Here is a 22,049-nt window from a genome sequence, read left to right on the forward strand (position 1 = left end):
TGTTCGGCCATCGGTGGGTGGCAGTGGGCAGCTCCTGATGAGGTTATTTTCACTGGCACTGGGTAGTCCCTCCTGCTTTCTTGAATGTGTGGTCTCCTTTCATTTTTGACTGCTGTTTACCCTCCTTTTCTCCTTTTTTTTTTTTCAAAACTTCTATTCATCTGTCTATTTATTTATGGCTGTGTTGGGTCTTCGTTTCTGTGCGAGGGCTTTCTCTAGTTGCGGCAAGCGGGGGCCACTCTTCATCGCGGTGCGCGGGCCTCTCATTATTGCGGCCTCTCTTGTTGCGGAGCACAGGCTCTAGACGCGCAGGCTCAGTAATTGTGGCTCACGGGCCCAGTTGCTCCGCGGCATGTGGGATCTTCCCAGACCAGGGCTCGAACCCGTGTCCCCTGCATTGGCAGGCAGACTCTCAACCACTGTGCCACCAGGGAAGCCCTCCTTTTTCCTTTTTAAGAAACTATTTTCTAACATCCCTGTGTCGGGTCTGTCCTTCCTCTAAGTCAGTGATGACATTTACAAATTATTTGGCAAATCTCAAAGTGTCCCTTCTTGTATTGGATTTTGTTCCCTGGTCAAGTAGTTTTTTTATTTTGCCTCTAACTCTCAACTTCTTCTTTTTATTTATTTATTTATTTTTATAATTTATTTATTTGGCTGCGTTGGGTCTTCGTTGCTGCGCGTGGGCTTTCTCTAGTTGCGGCGAGCGGGGTCTCTTTGCTGTGGTGCGCGGGCGTCTCACTGCGGTGGCTTCTCTTGTTGCGGAGCACAGGCTCTGGGCATGTGGGCTTCAGTAGTTGTGGCACACGAGCTCAGTAGTTGTGGCTCGCGGGCTCTAGAGCACAGGCTCAGTAGTTGTGGCGTGCGGGCTTAGTTGCCCCGCGGCGTGTGGGATCTTCCCTGCCCAGGGCTCGAACCCGTGTCCCCTGCATTGGCAGGCGGATTCTTAACCACTGCGCCACCAGGGAAGCCCTCAACTTCTTTGTTCTTTGTATTTGTCGGCAGAGGAAGAATGGCCTGATGGATCATGAGGATTTCAGAGCCTGCCTGATCTCCATGGGTTATGACTTGGTAAGACAGAAGTTGAAAATTTTACTACCATGTGATGTTCTATTGAGCTTAGATTTGTATTATAGGAGACAACTGCCTTAAACTGGCAGCTCATTTGGGGTTCGTTGATTTACATTGTCTAGGGTAACATTTTTGAAGGTTTGCCTGGTACCATATAAAAATAACTTCACAGAGCCAGAACATATATTTTCATTCAGTTATCGGTCAGCTGGTTTTTTTCTAGTGAAGGAAGAGAACATAAACTTTCCTGATGATTTTTAAACAGCTTTAACTGAGAGATAATTCACATACCATACAATTCACCCATTGAAAGTATATACTTCAGTGGCTTTTCCTGCTGAGTTTTAAAGTATTTTTTCCTCTAGTATTTTAGAAGGTAAAAAGTTTTTAGTAAAAATCAGCTAAGCAATCTTGTATTTCCCTGTGGGCTGTGAGTGTGCCCTTATACCCTCACTTCTCTATTACCTGCTAACGTGTAATGTTGAACATGAGCTGCTTTGATTCCTCTCAGAACTGTCAAATAAGCATCATGAGAACCCTCCTCTGACCTGCCTTCTCTTTTGCAGTATTATTCTTCTCAACTGTAGTCTGAGAAAAGGCCTAACCCTCTTTGAATTCCTCTTCCATAACTATATTAAGTCCCAACGGCAACATGGGTTAGAGAGGAAGGAATTCTGACATTCAGGAGCTTCTGGGTTGATGCTACAGCAACGTTTAAAAATCATTTGATGGCAGTAAACTTAAGTCACCCGTAAGGGGAATCTGTTCCAAAAACGGAAGGGAAGTGCAGGGAATATGTAAGTTTTCAAGCAAAAAGGAACTTGCATGCCAACAGGTAAAAGCAGGAGAACGGCACTGCTGAGAGTTATGTACGGTTGAAGTAAATGTTTCTTTGCAACCTTGCCTCAGGGTGAAGCTGAGTTTGCCCGCATCATGACCCTGGTGGATCCCAACGGGCAGGGCACCGTCACCTTCCAATCCTTCATTGACTTCATGACCAGAGAGACGGCCGACACCGACACCGCCGAGCAGGTCATCGCCTCCTTCCGAATCCTGGCTTCCGACAAGGTCTGCATGGACATGTTTTCTTCTGCTTTTGTGACAGCCCACTGCTTCATTCTAATAAAAAAGGAAACAGCGTTGCAAATAATAACCATTTTGATGTATGGCATTTTGTACCACATCAGCACTGAATTCAGAAAGCACGTAAACATAACAGTGATGCACCCAGAACAGGTTAAACACAGACATTCTGTCCTGGCATTTGTGCTTGTCCTTACGGGGAGTTTTATAGAAGGAACCGAGAGTATGTATTTTGCAGTTTTTTGTGTGTTTTTCTGGTTCGACCCTACTTCACATTCTGGGTTGGTAGCTATGACTCGGAAAGAAGGAACAATGCAATTCAGATGTTATAAAACTGAGAACCTTCTCTCAAGGATCAATGACCCTGACACTGTGCCCCACCCCTGGAGCAAAGTTAAATAGAGCTATTCATTCATTTAAAAAATTGGCTACTTTTTCATTATCTGAAGCCTAGAAATTAAGTAGGAGTTTAATTGCAAGTACAGAATTTTAAAATCTCTTTCCCAAAACAATATAAAAACATCTCAGTATGTATAAACTCAATTTGGGCTATGATTCCTTTACCCTGTGTTCTAGCTGAGAGGGAAGGGAAGTTAGGATTCTAAAACACATCAGCATGGGACTTCCCCTGCAATCTACTGGTTAAGACTCCACCTTCCAATGCAGGGGGCATGGGTTTGATCCCTGGTTGGGGAACTAAGATCCTACATGCTGTGCGGTACAGCCAAAAAAAAAAAAGAAACCCATCAACATGGCCATGTTTATTACCTTAAAAAAACCCTTATCAGACAAGATAAACTATCTTTAAAATAATTACATTTGTTTTAAAATGAATCCTTTATCATGGGGATAGGGGTGGAGGGGAAGAAGTCCAACTGATGTAGGAGATAATAAACCAAGGCTTATTTAACCCCCCAAAAAACCCTACTATAAATTACAATATGATATTTGCTATTTATCTTGACCAGCCAATCTGTTTTTTTAAAAATAAATTTATTTATTTTACTTATTTACTTTTGGCTGTGTTGGGTCTTCGTTGCTGTGTGCGGGCTTTCTTTAGCTGCGGTGAGCGGGGTCTACTCTTGGTTGTGGTGCGCGGGCTTCTCACTGCAGTGGCTTCTCTTGTTGCGGAGCACGGGCTCTAGGCGGGCAGGCTTCAGTATTTGTCGTACGCGAGCTCAGTAGTTGTGCCTTGTGGGCTCTAGAGCTCAGGCTCAGTAGTTGTGGCGCACGGCTTAGTTGCTCCGCAGCATGTGGGATCTTCCCGGACCAGGGCTAGAACCTGTGTCCCCTTCATTGGCAGGCGGATTCTTAACCACTGCGCCACCAGGGAAGCCCAGCCAATCTGTTTTATGCGAATTACCCTATTTCCTCTTGGACATTTGACATGAAAAAAAAAAAAAAGACTCCATTGTTCAATGTCAGTTTTGTTTTGTTTTAAAAAGAGCTTTTCTCCAGTGGTAACATGCCGCTAGCTTTTAATAAACTGTGTAGGAAAGTGACTCCATTTTCTAAAAGCACACATCACATATATTAAAAAAAAAAAAAAAAATTGATAATTTCAAATTAAATAATCCTGCGTTTTCATCAGCATATGATGTAAACCAGCCTTCCCTTAATCTTTCTGGTATGGAATTTACGTCATAGTATTTTTCACTTGCATTATGGCTCAGCTCGAGAAGTACTGATGGTACTGCTCCCTTTGCCTTTATGAAGTATATTAAATTTCCTGCTGGCCAGATGATGAATTACAAGTAAAACTCAGCCTTTTGTTGGTTGTCCAGTACTGTGCACATTAGACACCCTGCCTTTAGTCCTTTTCTATTTTTAATTTATTTCTTTTAATTTTTATTTCATATTGGAGTATAGTTGATTAACAATGTTGTATTAATTTCAGGTGTACAGCAAAGTGATTCAGTTAGTCCTTTTTTAAAGTTACACAAATGCAAGCAGTGTATTTAAACCATTTATGTTCCTGTGTTTTCTGCAGTTGATTTTGCAAACATGTGTGTATTTTTTTTCCAGCCGTACATCCTGGCGGAGGAGCTGCGCAGAGAACTGCCCCCTGACCAGGCCCAGTACTGCATCAAGAGGATGCCTGCCTACTCGGGCCCAGGCAGCGTGCCCGGCGCCCTGGATTACGCCGCCTTCTCCTCCGCACTCTACGGGGAGAGCGATCTGTGAGGCCGGGGTTCTGTAATCGCTGGTCCCAGCAGAATGCAATAAAAGCTCAAGTTATAGTTTGTTTCTTGGAAACTTTGACAAGCTTTATTCAGTTAAGAGAGAGAGACAACTTTTTTTGCAGCTCAGTTATTGCCAGCAATGTAATATGGCTGAAGTTTTTCCAGTAGATGACATAGCGTACTTAACAAATAAGTTTCTTTATTTCTGAGATTCTAGCCAAATGCAATGAAATATCAGGGTTTTTGTTGGTTTCTTTGATAAAACAAAGCAAATTACTTGAGTAGTGTGAAATTAGGAAGACCTAGGGACAGAAGAAATGTACAAAATGGGAAAATTCCCAAATACCCAAGATTCAAGAGCAGAAAAATAATAGTAAATGTTTGATACTTTAAAAAATATTCTTCATATATATAATATGCTTATATGGTTATCCCTAGGGGAATATATTTGGGATACTGGTGTTTTACTTTCTTGCTTATCCAAAGATTAGCTATATTTAAGATAAATGGTACTGTCGCCTCTTTAGCCGAATTTAATATTGTGAGATGGAACTTCCAGGGAATAGAAACAGACTACCCAAAAGAGCTTCAGTACTTAAAACATTTTAGATAGAGATTATAGTCAGCTCTTCATTATTTAGGACTATGTAGTCTAATTAGTGGGTTTCAATGCCTTACTCATCCTCCAAAGTAGGGACCTCAGGAAACATGGAAGTCAGTTTAATTGCCGGGGAAGAAGATGGAATCACTAGGTAAAATGAGTTTTTTAGGATTATTTATTGATTCCAGGTTTCTGTACTTTGTCTAGAGCTTGTTAGTATGTTAGGTTCTCAAGAGATGACTATACATAAGTGCTCTGTTTTTAAACAAACAGGTGTTGATAGTAGTTCATACAGGGGACAAGTCAAAAACTGGTACCTTTATAAGCTCTCCAGGCAGAACTTCTCCTTTATACCTTGAGTTTTATGATATGGTGAAGAGAAGGCATCAGAAGGAAGAGTTAGTACGAAAGGACTAGTTCTCAACAACAGTAGAGGTAAGTTCTTTCACTGTAGAACCTTTACATACTTCAGGTGAATTCATTTCGTGTAGTAGGAGTTCCTAGATGTTTCTGCCAGCACTCAGTGCATGTTCCCGCTGTGATTGGATGATGCATCCTAACACATCCTGAGTCTGGCTCTGTCCGCATGGAAGCCCCATGCAGAAGACACCAGTGGCTCCCACCATCAGCTAGATCTGTCAGTGTTCGTTCATTTTCCTGCTTGTGCTACCGTATGCTGTACCTCCCCAGTTTTTCCATCTTGTTGACAGCCTGTAGAGAATAAAGCAGGCATTCTTTTTATATCTGAGTCCTTAATGATCAGGACATGAATTATAAACAAAAACAGTTGTAAACAGCAATTAAAGTGTTACTAGAAAAGCAGTAACGTGTTACCTACAGTTTGTTTCCTCAGATTTTTGTAGATTTCCACCAGTAGTTGGAAATGTGATATTTTCCATTCATGACTGTCTGGTAACTTAATACCTTTACACAATTGGCCCACTTAGAATCTTCAACTTTTATAAATTTCATTTAATATGCTTCATTTTATTAAATAGTTGATAGTTTACAAATTCCTGAAATATCTAAGTCCTTGAGTTCAGTGCCAAACACTTTTGGGGTGTCATTTAGATGAACTGTGACTCCTTATTTTACTTCGAGCAGGTGCTATACTCCAGCCATAAACATTAAGGAAAAAATGGGAAGTTGTTCTGCCTTTGAGGCTACTAGGGGGATTTGTGGTGTTTTAGGATAGGTATAGGTAGTTCATCTACCTAAAACTTTAATTTCTTTACAACATTCAGGCAAGAGAATGGATCAGTACTATCTGCTAATAAATGAAAAAAGGAAATAAACTCTGAAAACACTTAACATGTTTATACTCTCATTTTAGAAGTTATTTTTATTTCTGAAGCTGAATTATTAAACTTAATTTGTAACAGAAAAGGAATCCCTGTTTTTTATTATTTCAAAGAATAACCAGCTTCTTTGGTTAACCACAAACTTTTCTCATGTAAAATTTCCATCATCATTAAAAACTCTCATTTGGTTTAGTATTTGCCTCCCTTAAATTATTAGAGACTGGCTTGTTGGGTAAAGGGTAAATTTGAGATGAGGAATTAAGGTTTGACTCAGTTAGAGGTGAGTGATAAATGGATTAGGAAACTAAATGGATTAGGACGAAATTTTTACCCAGGAGATCACTTCAGAGTCCCCAGTAGGTATTTTGAAAATGTGTGCATACCCAGCCCTAGCCCCAGAGTTTCAAGTTGTGATGGTCTGGGTTATGACCTGGACATCTGCATTTTTTAAAAAAGCTCCATGGAGGATTCTAATAACCCTCAATTGAAAATCACTGGATTAGAGGTAATGGAAAGGGTCATTAGTAATATGGGGTTAGGAAGTCTCGGACAATTAGAGAAGCTCTTACTGGAAAGCTTAATGGTAGGACCGTATGAATGGCCAGGCCAACCCCTGCACCATCTGGTTGGTAATATACAAATGCTTGGCAATGGCTGAATTTCAGATGGGTACACTTGGCTTCATATTCTTTCCTGCTACGTACCTGATTCATGTATGTTCGTGAAATAAGCTGGAGATGAGCTCTCTACAGCCTTTCAATGAAAAGAAATAAATCTAAATGATATAAAGTCAGAAACTTGTATTTTAAGAAGTAGTAGCTAACTGTTACCAAGCTGACAAAGATTTGCCCACAGTTGCCTTGGAATATTTGACAAGAAGGCATTGAGTGTGTCTGTGTCCATGAACTTTCTCAGATACAGGAACCTACAGAGTGATTGCACTGTCCTGTGTGAGGCGTTCTCATATTTCAGCTGGAATCAGCAAAGAAGGAGACATTTTTTTTTCCCTTTTGGATTCATTCATTAATAACTCAATACTTTATTTTTAATTTAATTTTATTTATTTTTTTATACAGCAGGTTCTTATTATCTATTTTATACACATCCGTGTATACATGTCAATCCCAATCTCCCAATTCATCCCACCACCACCACTTTCCCCCCTTGGTGTCCACATGTTTGTTCTCTACATCTGTGTCTGTATTTCTGCCCTGCAAACCGGTTCATCTTAATAACTCAATACTTAAGCAACTGACAAACCATCATTCTTTTTAAGCTGGGAGCTGGAGGTGGTTGTGATTTGTCAATGAGAATTCCTAGCCAAGGATTCCCCGGGACCTTAAGGTCTTTCCGAAGTTATCTCCACAGCACTGCAGACTTCCCTGTTGGTAAAACAAATGGGCAGAAGTGATGGCAAATCAGAGCATCCATAAGAAATAAATGGCTTTTTTTTTTTTGTCGTCTATTTAAACATGAGCAATTCTTTTCAACTATTTTCAAGAATAATCCTTAGGACAAAGAAAAAACCCAACTGAAAAATGGGCAAAAGACCTAAGTAGACATTTCTCCAAAGAAGACATACAGATGGCCAACAGGCACATGAAAAGATGCTCAGCATTGCTAATTATTAGAGAAATGTGAATCAAAACTACAATGACAGGACTTTCCTGGTGGTGCAGTGGTTAAGAATCCGCCGCCAATGTAGGGGACACGGGTTCGAGCCCTGGTCGGGGAAGATCCCACATGCCATGGAGCAACTAAGCCCGTGTGCCACAACTACTGAGCCTGCACTCTAGAGCCTGCGAGCCACAACTGCTAAGCTTAGAAGATTTTATTTGGATTTCCCCAGGCCCTGAGCACACGCATTCGTTTCACGGTGAGTATCAGAGTGTTTTAAATGCCTAGCCATCAATAGGCACATGAAAAGATGCTCAACACTGTTAATTATTAGAGAAATGGAAATCAAAACTACAATGAGGTACCACCTCACACTGGTCAGAATGGCTATCGTTAAAAAGTCTACAATTAACAAATGCTAGAGAGGGTGTGGAGAAATGGGAACCCTCTGGAACCCTCCTACACTGCTGATGGGAATGTAAATTGGTACAGCCACTATGGAGAACAGTATGGAGGTTACTCAGAAAACTAAAAATAGAGTTGCCACATGATCCTGCAATCCCACTCCTGGGCATATATCCAGAGAAAACTATAATTTGGAAAGATACACGCACTCCAATTGTTCATTGCAGCACTATTCACAATAGCCAAGACGTGGAAACAACCTAAATGTCCATCGACAGATGAATGGATAAAGAAGATGTGGTACATATATACAATGTAATATTACTCAGCCATAAAAAAGAATGAAATAATGCCATTTGCAGCAACATGGATGGACCTAGAGATTATCATACTAAACGAAGTGAGTCAGAAAGAGAAAGACAAATGCCATATGATATCACTTATATGTGGAATCTAAAATAGGACACAAATGAATTTATCTACGAAACAGAAATAGACTCACAGACACAGAGAACAGACTTGTGGTTGCCAAGGGTGGGGGAGGGGAGGGAAGGATTGGGAATTTGGGATTAGTAGATGCAAACTAGTACGTACAGGATGGATAAGCAATAAGGTCCTACTGTACAAGGGAACTATATTCAATATCCTGTGATAAACCATAATGGAAAATATGAAAAAGAATGTATATATGTATAACTGAGTCACTTTGCTGTACAGTGGAAATTAACACAGCAGTGGAAATTAACACAGCATTGTGAATCAACTATACGTCAATAAAATAAATTAAACAAAAAAAGAATAGGGCTTCCCTGGTGGCGCGGTGGTTGAGAATCTGCCTGCTAATGCAGGGGACACAGGTTCGAGCCCTGGTCTGGGAAGATCCCACATGCCGCGGAGCAACTGGGCCCGTGAGCCACAACTACTGAGCCTGCGTGTCTGGAGCCTGTGCTCCGCAACAAGAGAGGCCGCGATAGTGAGAGGCCCGCGCACCGCGATGAAGAGTGGCCCCCACTTGCCACAACTAGAGAAAGCCCTCGCACAGAAACGAAGACCCAACACAGCCAAAAATAAATAATAGATAATAAATAATTAAAAAAAAAAAAAAAAAAAAAAGAATAATCCTTAGAATGAGTTAGCCAATCAGAAAAGCACCACTGAATAAAGAAGGCAGCACAGGCCGGTAATAGGAATGCTTTCTGAGACAACCACAGTTTTCAAATTTCACTAGATAAAACCTGTGGTAATTGTTTACATGATTTCTTTTAGATTTGATGTGTATTATACAAAAAGGCACTTAAAACACAATCATCCAAGCCTACAACATTTTCCTGTGACAATCTTGAACTTACTTCATCTTATAAAATATTCAGTATGTACTATTTCATGTTAGCCAAAAAATAAAATTCATGCTAGATACCAGAGTAATTAATTTTTGGCAGTTTATACTTTACTCTTTCATTAAATACTTTGAAAGAGTTTGATCAGAATGTCTAAGGAAATTAATGGAATTATTTCCTAATTTTATACATGATTTTTATTTAATTATTCCCAAACACGACTTCAGTACACATAAACATAAGCACACACACTTATCAAAGGAGTGCCACTCCTTTTAGCATCTCCCTTGCTTCACGAATAACTTAAAAGTGTAGGTACGTATTACACTGCATAAATAAATGAGAAAAATTTACATAATGAAAATTTTAATTCTATTAGCACATAGCATTTTAACTGCCTTTACAAGGTTTGTTGCAATATTTATTTCTCTGGTTTTTATACTATTCCTCAAAATGTGTTACGAGTTTATTTGAATTGAAAATGAAGTCAGATTATTATTATTATTATTATTATTATTATTATTATTATTTAACAACAGAAAGTAAGGCTGATTTAGTTAATCATTTAGCCTGACTTGGGTAATTAGGCTACATGGGGGACGTTTTCCATTTTTTCAATTATCTATTGTAAATCTGTGGCTCCAGTATTTTGATGAAAATATAATTAAAGCACATGATAATATAAAAACATTTTACTTAAAAAAGGAATTGTCTAAGGTGTGTTCAAATTAATTTCCCCTAACTCTTCCTGAGTATATTGGACTAAATAAGGAGTCTTTAAGGGAAAAATAGTAGGCATCATTCATAGTTGGTAAGTCGAAGGGATGGCACAGCTACAGCTTAGAAGAAATCTGGGTTCCTGTTTGACAGATGGCCCCAGTGACATGGGCTGCTCTCTTCAAAACTGCCATGTGGAGAAAGAAACTTGTGTATGTTTTAAGCTATTATATTTAGAATCTCTGTTACAACAGCTTAGCTTTACCCTAAATAATATGGTATTAACCTTGACAGCTTCCTGACCTGGTTGTATAGCTACATTTAGGATATTTTAGATTGTACTAAACATTTTAACTTCCATTTCTTTTTTAATCTCTCAACGTTATCTTTGTATGAGTTTTGATAATGAGAGATAATGACATTTTGTACCAAATTCAACACAGTCATTCATTCATTCGTTTTACAACCACTGCATTTCTTTTCAGTGGGGAGCTGTGTGGACACCAAGCTGTTGCTATGGAATTATATGCTTATTGCCTCTTCTTCCAACATCTGGCAGCCCCCAAATGGTTATCATAAACTAACTGTTCATTGCCCCACTTACTCTTGATAACTATGGAAGGCTCTGGGGTGGAGTCTTGGCAGGCAGCTGGGGTTTGTGAGGTCAAGCAAATCCGACACCAGACCTCAGGAGTGTAGCCTGGGCAGTGCTGGCCCTTGTCAACTCTTCCTTGTCTGTCCTATCTATCAAAAGAAGGAATGTTCTTTCACATACCTAAAATTCTCTTGTTAACCACGTTTTGGGACATATCAATTTAAAGATAGAAGATTTCAGGGGAATTCCCTGGCCATCCAGTGGTTAGGACTTGGCGCTTTCACTGCCAGGGGCCCAGGTTCGATCCCTGGTCGGGGAACTAAGATCTCACAAGCTGTGGTGCAGCCAAAAAAGAGAGAATTTCAGTAAATAAGAGGGACATCCAATGTTAGTTAATATCAACTTTCAAAAGGAGTCTGTGTCAATCTAGTTCACGTTCAGGCACAGAAGATAAAACTAGGCAGGGACACTAAACTGAGTGGTTTCAACTTAGGATCAGAAGACCCATCTGAGGTGTCTCTGTTCTTCTGCCTCTGCCTTAGGCCAGGCCCTTATCTCCTATTTGGACTATTGCAACAGCCTCCTCAAAATCATGTCTTCGTTTTCTTCCGTGGATCTTGGAATGATTGTTATTACCATGCATGAAAGAATATTCTGTCGTAAAACCGCCTCAGCTCTCTATGGGGGTGGAAGGTGGGTGTTGGTCTTTGACTCTCTCCCGGTCACTCCACCTGCACACCGCTCACTGTCAGACCAGTCCTCCTATCAAACATTTTCATCAAGCACCTCCTTCATGTACCAACCAGCCCTCCTCTTATCTGGCCGAGATCAACCTTGAGAAAGCTGGCAGCAAGCTCAGGAGTATCCATAATGTCTATTCTGCCAGTGAGCTGCCCTGCAGACAGCCCTCACCCAGGGACCACGGTCCCTGGGAAATTTCTGGGGACCTAAGCCCTAGGGTAGAAAGAGACAGACAAGCTTTGGCCAGTGGTGGGCACTAGAGTGAAGCAGGTGCAAGCACTGACTGAGGCCATATGTCCCTTGACAACAACAACAACAAAAAAAGCTTAGGAGTTGAGAGATTATCATTTATTCAACAAAGATTTGCTGAGCTCCTGCTGTATGCAGGCACTGTGATAAAGAGTGGGGATCCAAGGATAAATAAGGCATGGTCCCTGTCTTTAAAGAACTTGCAGTCTGGGCTTCCCTGGTGGTGCAGTGGTTAAGAATCCACCTGCCAATGCAGAGGACACGGGTTAGATCCCTGGGCCAGGAAGATCCCACATGCCGTGGAGCAACTAAGCCTGTGCGCCACAACTACTGAGCCAGTGCTCTAGAGCCCACGAGCCACAACTACTTAGCCCATGTGCCACAACTACTGAAGCCCACGTGCCTAGAGCCCGTGCTCCGCAACAAAAGAAGCCACCTCAAGGAGAAGCCTGTGAACCACAACGAAGAGTAGCCCCTGCTTGCCGCAGCTAGAGAAAGCCCGCACGCAGCAACAAAGACCCAACGCAGCCAAAAATAAATAAATTAAATAAATTTAAAAAAAAAAAAGAACTTGCAGTCTACTGGGGATAAAGAACTTCAATTCCATAATCTCATTGGACACTGGACTTTTAAGGAAAGACTTCCCAGCAAGGAGGGGATTTAAAGAAACAGGATCTATTTTTCCCCTTGTGGGAGCCAGACATTTAAGGAAATCTTTGTAAGGTCAAAGACTGACCGCAGAGACAATGGAAGAGAAACTTCAGTGATCATACCTAATAAGGAATACAAACTTTGCAAAATTAGTTTGGAAAATTCACATGGCTGTAGACCTCAACAAGCAAAAACTAGCAATCCCTGTGGAGTTGGAGAATTAGATTTCCAGAATTACCAAAACATTATACTCAGAATGTTCAGTTCTCAACAAAAAAATTACAAAACATACTAAGAAACAGGAAAGTATGATCCATCCATTGGAAGTAAAGAATTGGACAAAAATCATCCCTGAGTAATTCATATATTAAAATTATTAATCAAAGACATTTAATCAACTATCTTAAATATGTTCAATGAAATAAAGGAAACCATGGACAGAGGAACTAAAGGAAATCAGGAAAATGGTGTATGAATAAAAGGAGGGTATCAGTAAAGATACAGAAATGATCAAAAAGAACCACACTGAAATTCTAGTGTTGAAAAGCACAATAACTGAATTGAAAGACTCACTAGAGGGATTTAATAGAAGATTTGAGCCAACAGAGGAAAGGATCAGCAAACTTGAAGATAAGACGTTTGAAATTACCCAGAAAAAGAATATGATAATATGCAACACCTTTGCATGATAAAAACATTCAATACACTAGGAATAGAAGGAAACTTCCTTAATATGATAAAGGCCATATGAAACGAAAAACACATAGCTAATATACTCAATAATAAAAGACCGAAAGCTTTTCCTCTAAGATCAAGAACAAGACAAGGATGCCTTCTTTCACCACTTCTATTAAACAAAGAATTGGAAGTTGTAGCCAGAACAATTAGGCAAGAAAAAGAAATAAAAGACATTCAAATTGGAAAGAAAATGAAATTATCTCTGTTCTACAGATGATATGATTTTGGATGTAGAAAATCCTAATGAATCCACAAAAACATTGTTAGAGCAAATAAATGAATTCAGCAAGGTTGCAGATACAACTGATTTTGAGGTGTTGATGTTGTATTTCTACACACTTGCAATTAACAATCTGAAATGGAACTTATGAAGTAATTCCATTTACAACTTCATTAAAAAGAATAAAATACTTAGGAATAGATTTACCCAAGGAGGTAAAAGACTTGCACACTGAAAACTACAAAACATTGCTAAAAGAAATTAAGGAAGACCAAATAAATCTCATGTTCATGACCTGGAATATTGTGTGATGTCAATGTTACCCAAGGCAATCTATAGATTCAATGCAATCCATATCAAAATTCGAATGGCATTGTTTTTTTTTTTTACAGAAACAGAAGGAGTCACCCTAAAATTCATATGAACTCTCAAAGAACCCCAAATAGCCAAAACTATCTTAGAAAAAAAAAGCACAAAGTTGAAGAACACATACTTCCTGATTTCAAAACTTACTACAAAGCTAAACAGTGTGGTACTGGCACAAGAACAGACATATAGGCCAATGGAATAGAGAACTGAAGAATAATTCAATGTGGAAAGGACAGTCCTTTCAACAAATAGTGCTGGGAAAATTTGGATTCCACATGCAAAAGAATAAATTTGGACATTTATGTTACACCCTGCACAAAAATTAACTAAAAATGGATCAAAGACCTAAACTTAATAGCTAAAACTCTAAAAATCTTAGAAGAAAACACAGGGGAAAACTTTCATCGCACTGGATTTAGCAACGACTTAGATATGACACCAAAAGCACAAGTAATAAAAAAAGTAGATAAACTGGACTTCAACAAAATTAAAAGCTTTTATGCATTAAAGGACACTATCAAGACAGTGAGAAGACAACCCACAGAATGGGAGAAAATATTCACAAATCATGTATCTGATAAGGGATTAATATCCAGAATACACAAATAATTTCCACAATACAACAACAAAAAATAAACAACCCAATTCAAAAATGGGCAAAGAATTTAAGTAGAATTTTTTCCAAAGAAGATATACAAATGGCCAATAAACACATGAAAAGTTGTTTAACGTCACTAATCATTAGGGAAATGCAAATCAAAACCACAATGAGATACCATTTTACTCCTGTTAGGATGGCTATTAACAATAAAATGAAAAATAACGTGTTGGCAAGGATACAGAGAAATTAGAACCCTTGTATATTGCTGGTAGAAACGTAAAATGCTGCAGCCACTATGGAAAACAGTTTGAAGTTCCTCCAAAAGCTATACCAATACCACCAAAATCCACTTAATTATAAGCCTTAAATAGGTGAACTGCATGATATGTGAATTATATTTCAATAAAGCTGTTAAAAAAAAGAAGAAGACAATGCAGCAATCAGCTTTGAGGGGAAAAGGTTGTGTATCAAGAATTTCATAGGCAGCCAGTTAGTTGTGCATGTAAATGAACAGTAGAAAGACATTTTACATATGGCAGAGTTTAGAACGTCTATTATCTATGTGCCCTGCTTCAAAAAATTACTTGCAGCTAAGTAATACCCTTTTCCTTCCTACCCATTTGTCTTAGTCTGTTTGGGCTGCTCTAACAAAATACCACGGGCTAGGTAGCTTATTAACAACAGATATTTCTTCTCACAGTTCTGGAGCCTGAGAAGTTCAAGATCATGGTGTCAGCATGGTCAGGTGAGAACCCTGTTCTTGGTTGCAGACTTCCCTTTATATCCTCACACGGCAGAAGGGACAAGGGAGCCCTGCTGGGCCTCTCCTATAAGACCCCAAATTCCATTCCTGACGGTTCCATCCTCATGACCTAGCCACTTGCCAAAGCCCCATCTCCTAATACCATCACATTGGGCATTAGGATTTCAACATATGAATCTGAACACAAACATTCAGCCCATAGCACCATTTTTTGTACTCCAAACTCACCTCCTTCCATGAATCTTTCTCAGTTCTTCATATTTTGAATGAACTTTATACTTCCTTTTCCCTAGTCAGTAGCTTTTCATTTGTATTTCCGTTATTCCATTTATTATGATCTGCTTTGTCTTATTCATTCATAATTTGTCTTGAAGGGTCTTTGGGGAAGGAATCTTATTTTGAACATCTTTATATTCCCCAAAGCACCTGACATGGTGCTTATCCACTTCAGGCATTTAATTGGCACTTGTTTTATTGGATTTTCTAAAGTTCTGCTGTCAATATTAATTATATATTTTGATAATCTGAACAAGGCTATAGGCTTCAGTTTCTTTGAAATTAATTTAATTCCTAATAACAAAAATTCCAAGATTGAACACACTGCAGAACTAATCTTGCAATGTACCTTAATAATGTTTGACAAATAGAATAATTGGTGGTTAAATATTTACTTGAAGAAAAATACATTATTTAATTTTAACGTTTTCAGGCTATAGTTCATTTCTGTGCAACATCCAAATTGCTGGTTTTATAATAAGAACCCTTATATTAAGTTTCTTAATACCAACTGGCTAGCCAGTGTAAAAGCTACCTCACATAGTTTTAGAAGTACATGATACTTATACGTGGCTATTCTTAATCATACACCAGGTATAGTATTTTTCCACTTTAAATGTGAAGAGCAATACCAACATGGTTGTCTGTCACCAGAGAAAGACTAGCTTTCTATAAAGACCCAGGCAATAGTTGAATGCCTTTGAATACTAGTGCTATCAAACCAGGACAACCTGAGGTATGCAATCTCCATTATAGATACCAGCTGCACTTTCATCTCAGGAACAGGGTTAAAGATCCCAGCAACCAGGTGAACATTCCCGAGTTCCCTAGTCTATGCCTCCAATCCTAACCAGTACTCGGCCCTGAACCCCACATTTGCTGACAGACAGGTGTTTCTTCACCAGGATTAATACCTTTAACCAAATTACACTTGGCCTGGGGATTATTTTGCTTTATTTAATGTTAACCTTAGTGAGATTCATCTTACCATTGGCTAATTAGGGAATCATATTTCCAATCTTAGAGAATGATTATAGCTTTCAAATTACATCCTCGTGAAGACAAAATAAAACAAAAATCTCTTTTTCTGCCAGTAAAGCATCTGTTATGAAAGCTGAGCTAGTGGTGATGTCCAGAAAATGATGACTGCAGTATTTCTCCAGTAATTTATTCTTGCAAACATTATTTCCTCACATGCCACCGTGTGCCAGGTATTAAATGTCGCTGTAGCTATAGCTAGGACCAAGCCAGAAAAAGTCTGTACTAAAATAAGACTTTAAAGACTTAAGTAAGCAAGGCAAAAGAGCAGGCAAGGCACCTGGCCTACCAGAGCTCAGGAAGGTCTTGTACTAACACTCTGGGGATGACGTTTGGTGACCTTTAAACATGAACCCTTTAAACATTAAAGGTTTATCTGTTCCCAAAAGCCAAGTAGGAATATCTCCCATTGAAAATGTAGTATACTTAAAATTCCATGGTTTCATGAATGAAGATAGCATTTGTTTAATTCTAACGACGTGGCAACATTTTATAAACTCGTGTTATTCTGTAAATTAAGGCCAGGGAATCTGAGTAACAACTGAAATTGCAAGCAATTCCGTGTGTCCATTTTTCTGCCTAGAGGGGTCTTTCATCAGCTATTCAAGGGGAAGTACTGGCTTACAGATAAAGAGGAGGAATGCTGAAACCAGTTTTCCCAGGATTGAGGCCCAGCTGTACTACCTCTTAGCAAGTTGTTTAACTTCTCTCTTTCCTTTTTTTTCCCTTTTTCTTCTTGGTTAGTTAAGCGAAGCAGTGGGGGTGGAGAAGGAACAAACAAATCTATACCTGTCTGTGATCAATGAATTGTAAACACTGTTGCACTCTTGCACTCTGACCAGCCAACCTCTCTTTACTTTGGTTTTGTCATCAGTAAACAAGGATGATAACAGAAACTAGCTTATAAAGAGCCTCCTCCGTGGCACTGATCTTGTTTTATACTGATATATTTGATTATCATTTGTCATACCCTCTAGGCTGCAGGACCTTGATCTGTTTTGTCTCATTATTTTACCTTCAATGCCCGGCACATAACAGTGTCAATAAATATTTGTGAAATAAATAAATGCCCTAACAATTCATAGGATTTCAACAATTAGGTCTTTAAAAGCCAGTATAACAAGAACTCTTATCTTTTAATGAGTTTGATTATGTCCCCCAAACCATAGAATTTCTAGGTTTCAACTTGATTATCTTTTTTTTTTCTTTTTTTTTTGCCACGCCACGCAACTTGCAGAACCTTAGTTCCCTGGTCAGGGACTGAACCCCGGCCAAGGCAGTGAAAGCACCAAGTCTTAACCACTGGACCGCCAGGGAATTCCCCAAAACTTGATTATCTTAATTGCACTTCACCTTCCAGTCTGAGCCAGAAAACAATACTGGCTAGTTCACTTAATTCTTTTAAATCACCTGTATGTTGAAATTTTAAAAGAAAACCAAAGCAAAATACTAACTGGTTTAGGTTGCTGAACTTTAGATTAGTTTAGATCGCATTGAACTTTAACCAGTTTCCTTTTTGGTTATGAGAAAAGAATTCGTCCTTCATGTACTCTTTTCAATTTAAAAATTATTTATGGGACTTCCCTGGTGGTGCAGTGGTTAAGAATCCGCCTGCCAATGCAGGGGACACGGGTTCGAGCCCTGGTCCGGGAAGATCTCACATGCTGTGGAGCAACTAAGCCTGTGCACCACAACTACTGAGCCCACGCGCCACAATTACTGAAGCCCGCACTCCTAGAGCCCGTGCTCTGCCACAGGAGAAGCCACCGCAGTGAGAAGCCTGTGCACTGCAATGAAGAGTACCCCCGCTCACCACAGCTAGAGAGAGCCCAAACACAGGAATGAAGACCAAATGCAGCAAAAATAAATAAATAAATAAATATTTAAAAAAAAATAGCACCCATATTAAATGAAGTGTAGGTTTTAAAAAATAAATAAAATAAAATAAAAATTATTTCTGATTTCCCTCCGTGTTTAGGACACAAATTTCCAGGATTCAAAGACAGAACTTTAAAAAGTGTTCGTCAGAGCACTTTCCCCTCCTTATACCTCATTTATAAGTACGATAGATTAGCAATTATCAAGTTTAGCTCTCAATTCAACATCTTAAGTACCAGATTCCTGTCTATTAAACAAAAATATTTGACTACTCGTAGGCAAAACCAAAAGAAAAAAATAATAGAAAAAAAAACAGAACAAATTCAAAACAAAACCAACCCCCCCAAACAATAACAACAACTAACCCCCCCCAGAAACCAAAAAATCCAAATCAAAGAAGAAAAAAACAAAAACCAAAATACAGAACCCGCCACACATTGCATTTTCTGAGAAAGTTTAAAAATAATTCTTACAATTACCTACAGGGGAGAATCCTTCCTTGTCTCTTCCAGCTTCTGATGTTTGCCAGCAATCCTTGGCATTCCTTGGTTTTCTCGACAAAAAATTAATTAGTCAATCTAAGAAAGAAACAGAAAATTTTATTTGAGTCAAATTTGAGGATTATAACCGGGGAAAAGCATCTCAGAAAGCTCTGAGAACTGTTCCGCCGGTTAGAAGTAAAGGCACTGTTACCTACGTTTTTTGAGACAGAGTGCTGTACATCAAATGACCTATTATTGACAGTTTACATAATCCGGATCTGCCAAGTACAAGGTGGTGGGTCATGTGACCCCTTACAAGCTCAAGAAGGAATGTTATCTTTTTTTTTTTTTATACCTTATATTCTGAGATGATATCCTTCCTTTTTTTTAGTCCTAGAACATTTCTTTATTATTTATTTATTTATTTATTTTTGGCTGTGTTGGGTCTTCGTTTCTGTGTGAGGGCTTTCTCCAGTTGCGGCAAGTGGGGGCCGCTCTTCATCGCGGTGCGCGGGCCTCTCACTATCGCGGCCTCTCTCGTTGTGGAGCACAGGCTCCAGACGCGCAGGCTCAGTAGCTGTGGCTCACGGGCCCAGTTGCTCCGTGGCATGTGGGATCTTCCCAGACCAGGGCTCGAACCCGTGTCCCCCGCATTGGCAGGCAGACTCTCAACCACTGCGCCACCAGGAAAGCCCCGGAATGTTATCTTTTAAGGAGTTGTCTTGGTGCTGGGACAATGTCGCTCTTTATGGTGGAGCAGCAACCTGCTGGTGCAGAAGGTTTGGTCCATGCATAATGTAGATACACAATGCACAGTGGCGGGAGAGAGGAGGCCAAAGGGCAGAGAAGAATTTTTTATGTTTACATTTTTCTTGTCTGGCCATAAACTATGAATTTTACTTCACAGTTTGTAGCTGCATCACACCAATCTCTGCCTTCACTGTCACATGACTGTTTTCTTCTTGTGCATCTCTCTCCTTTTCCTATAAAGAGGCCACTCTGCTACTGTATGATTTCATGTTAATTACATCAACCACCACCCCATATCCAAATTTGTTCACATTCTCAAGTACGGGAGTCTAGGACTAACCTCAACATATCTTCCTGGGGGGGACACAATTCAACCCACACGAGTATTCTTGTAACTTTAAGTTGTGTGAGTTTTTGTAGTAGGAATTCACTGCCGCTTTAGGCATTATGTATCCCTTAAATCTTGTTCCCCTTTTACAACTAAGAAAATGGTGAATTTGGTCAGTTTTATCTGAGAAAGTAAACTTCTGACGACTTGCTAACAACAGAGACTGATATACAATACCTGGAATTGTTACTAGGATAGGGGATAGTAAATGACTAGATGCCTTTAAGATTACTTTTCAAGAGAGACATCAACAAACTTGGAGAGATAGGTGAAAAATTTAAAACTAGCCCTTACAATCTTAACAAGACCTTCAGCTATTCAGGGATATCCCCTTCCTCTCACACTCTTGTTTCATTCTCTCTCCACTCACTCCATTTTCCCCCCTCCAGGTATGACCGTCTTTGGTAAGGATGCTATACACATTACTATAATTTTGTAGATTTAAACAATTGAGGTACAATTACATACAGCAAAATGAGAAGGGCAAGCAAATTTGTGCTCTTTTTGATAGTAGGCGTCATAATTTTGTCTCTTTTATTTTTTCTAGATTCATTTGCTTTTCCTCCTAGCATGCTTAGCCTTACACAGCTGTCTTTTATTTTCAAATTCTCTCAAGTGCTGTGTTCTAGCTGGGAGTTTCTCCTAACTGGAATGGTCTTAGCTGGCACACACTTTTCCTTCAGAACTCAGCGTCTTCTTCGAAACCTTCCCCCAGCACCCTTGGGTTTCTGAGTTCCTTTGGCACACTGTCTGTCATTCTTTTTATTTTATTTTTTCCCTGTTCAATTACTAGTCTTAACCAGACTGTGAGTTCTTTCTCTTAAGACAAAGGTGGGGGGGGGGGGTGATGTACCTTGTCTGTCTTTGCATTCCAAGTGTGTAGCCCAAAGCCTGACACATAGTGCGCGCTCAATAAACGTTTATTGTCAGTAAGTGACAATTAACACGCATATATGTACTTCATAGTTTTCCCAGCGCGTTCACACGATCTTATTTCATCCCTACTACAACCTTACAAAATAGTAATTATCACCACGCTATCATTTCCTATTTTATAAAGTGTAGAGTGGAGACGAAGAGGTTAAGTATCTTGCCCCGCGCCAGTCAACAGTAAAGAGTGACTCGTACCTGGTCTTCCAAGACTCCCAAGTACCGGGCTCTTGACATCATACAACATGTTGAGGTCAGCGCCAACTTCACACCAGGATTTAAACTTGGGGAGACCCCCTGCGGCCGCACTTTCGGGCGCCGGGCTGAGATGCGCAAAGCCTCAGAGGGGCACCTGGGACCCTGGACTACATCTCCCAGAAACCCCTGGGGCAAAGCCTCAGGTGAGTGGTTGAGATCTAGCAGCCCATAGAGCCGCGACGAGCTCCTACAGACCAATCACGGGCCTGAAGGGCGGGACCTCCCACGCTGAGGCTGGAGTGCGCGCACAAACTAACAGTATTCTGAGTTGCCCCAAAGCCCTAGGGGGCTGTGAGCCTCGGCCCGCGCCTCGGCCGCCACGTCGTCCTCCTCTTCGGGTCTATCCCGCGCCCTCCCGGCGACCCAGCCTCCGGTCGCGCGGGTCTAGCCGCCAGGCCCTTGCCAAGGACAGGCCAGGTGGCCGAGAAGAAAGCACGTGCTTGAGCAGTGGTCTGGGCCAGGGGTCCGCCTGTCGTCGCCGCGCCGCGCCCGGGTCCTGAGGGGAGGCCCCTCCCTCAGTGTCCCCCGGACTCCTGCCTTCTGTGAACCACTGGCCCCGCGCTGGCTGGCGCGGCTCTGGGCCGTCACGTGTGGAGGGAGGGTGCGTCTTCCCCGCCGCGTCCCCGGCGCGAGGAGGAGAGGACTCCGCAGCATGTCCCCCGCGCTCCACGACCTGACGCCATCCGGTAACGCTGCGACCCGCTCTCCGCGCTTCGGTGGTTTAGTGACTCCTAATCCCTGGGGTGATTCACTCACCACCCGGAGACACGTGGTTAGGTTTCCCCGTGGGCGGGCGGCGCCTTTGAA

The 22,049-nt window shown here is 40.5% G+C and overlaps 2 protein-coding genes and 1 long non-coding RNA gene across 10 annotated transcripts in view; 2 read left to right on the forward strand and 1 right to left on the reverse strand.

The window, feature by feature from the left end:
• The window catches only part of ACTN2 (actinin alpha 2), a 74,271-nt gene extending 69,861 nt beyond the window's left edge, over positions 1 to 4,410 (forward strand). The window contains exons 19-21 of the mRNA XM_059900975.1: positions 1,006 to 1,071; positions 1,981 to 2,139; positions 4,180 to 4,410. Coding sequence (XP_059756958.1) covers positions 1,006 to 1,071; positions 1,981 to 2,139; positions 4,180 to 4,338 — 384 coding nt within the window. The 3' untranslated portion in view covers positions 4,339 to 4,410. The remainder of the gene's footprint in view (positions 1 to 1,005; positions 1,072 to 1,980; positions 2,140 to 4,179) is intronic.
• A 2,908-nt stretch (positions 4,411 to 7,318) lies between these two features.
• On the reverse strand, positions 7,319 to 21,931 carry LOC132351118 (uncharacterized). The gene is made up of 3 exons (XR_009498094.1): positions 21,183 to 21,931; positions 18,914 to 19,012; positions 7,319 to 7,621 (listed from the first exon to the last, which is right to left on the reverse strand). It is a non-coding gene; the product is annotated as an uncharacterized LOC132351118 (long non-coding RNA).
• MTR (5-methyltetrahydrofolate-homocysteine methyltransferase) overlaps positions 21,076 to 22,049 on the forward strand; it is a 125,783-nt gene continuing 124,809 nt past the window's right edge. For 4 of the 8 annotated variants that reach the window (XR_009498093.1, XM_059900971.1, XM_059900967.1 and 1 more), the window contains exon 1: positions 21,076 to 21,928. Coding sequence is in view for 2 of the 8 variants with exons in the window: in XM_059900967.1 (XP_059756950.1) it covers positions 21,895 to 21,928 (34 nt within the window). In the remaining 6 variants the exon portion in view is untranslated. The remainder of the gene's footprint in view (positions 21,929 to 22,049) is intronic. The other 4 variants (XM_059900969.1, XM_059900970.1, XM_059900972.1 and 1 more) reach the window with 1 other exon arrangement.

Source organism: Balaenoptera ricei, chromosome 16 (assembly GCF_028023285.1).
Source record: "Balaenoptera ricei isolate mBalRic1 chromosome 16, mBalRic1.hap2, whole genome shotgun sequence".
Taxonomy (NCBI): Eukaryota; Metazoa; Chordata; class Mammalia; order Artiodactyla; family Balaenopteridae; genus Balaenoptera; species Balaenoptera ricei.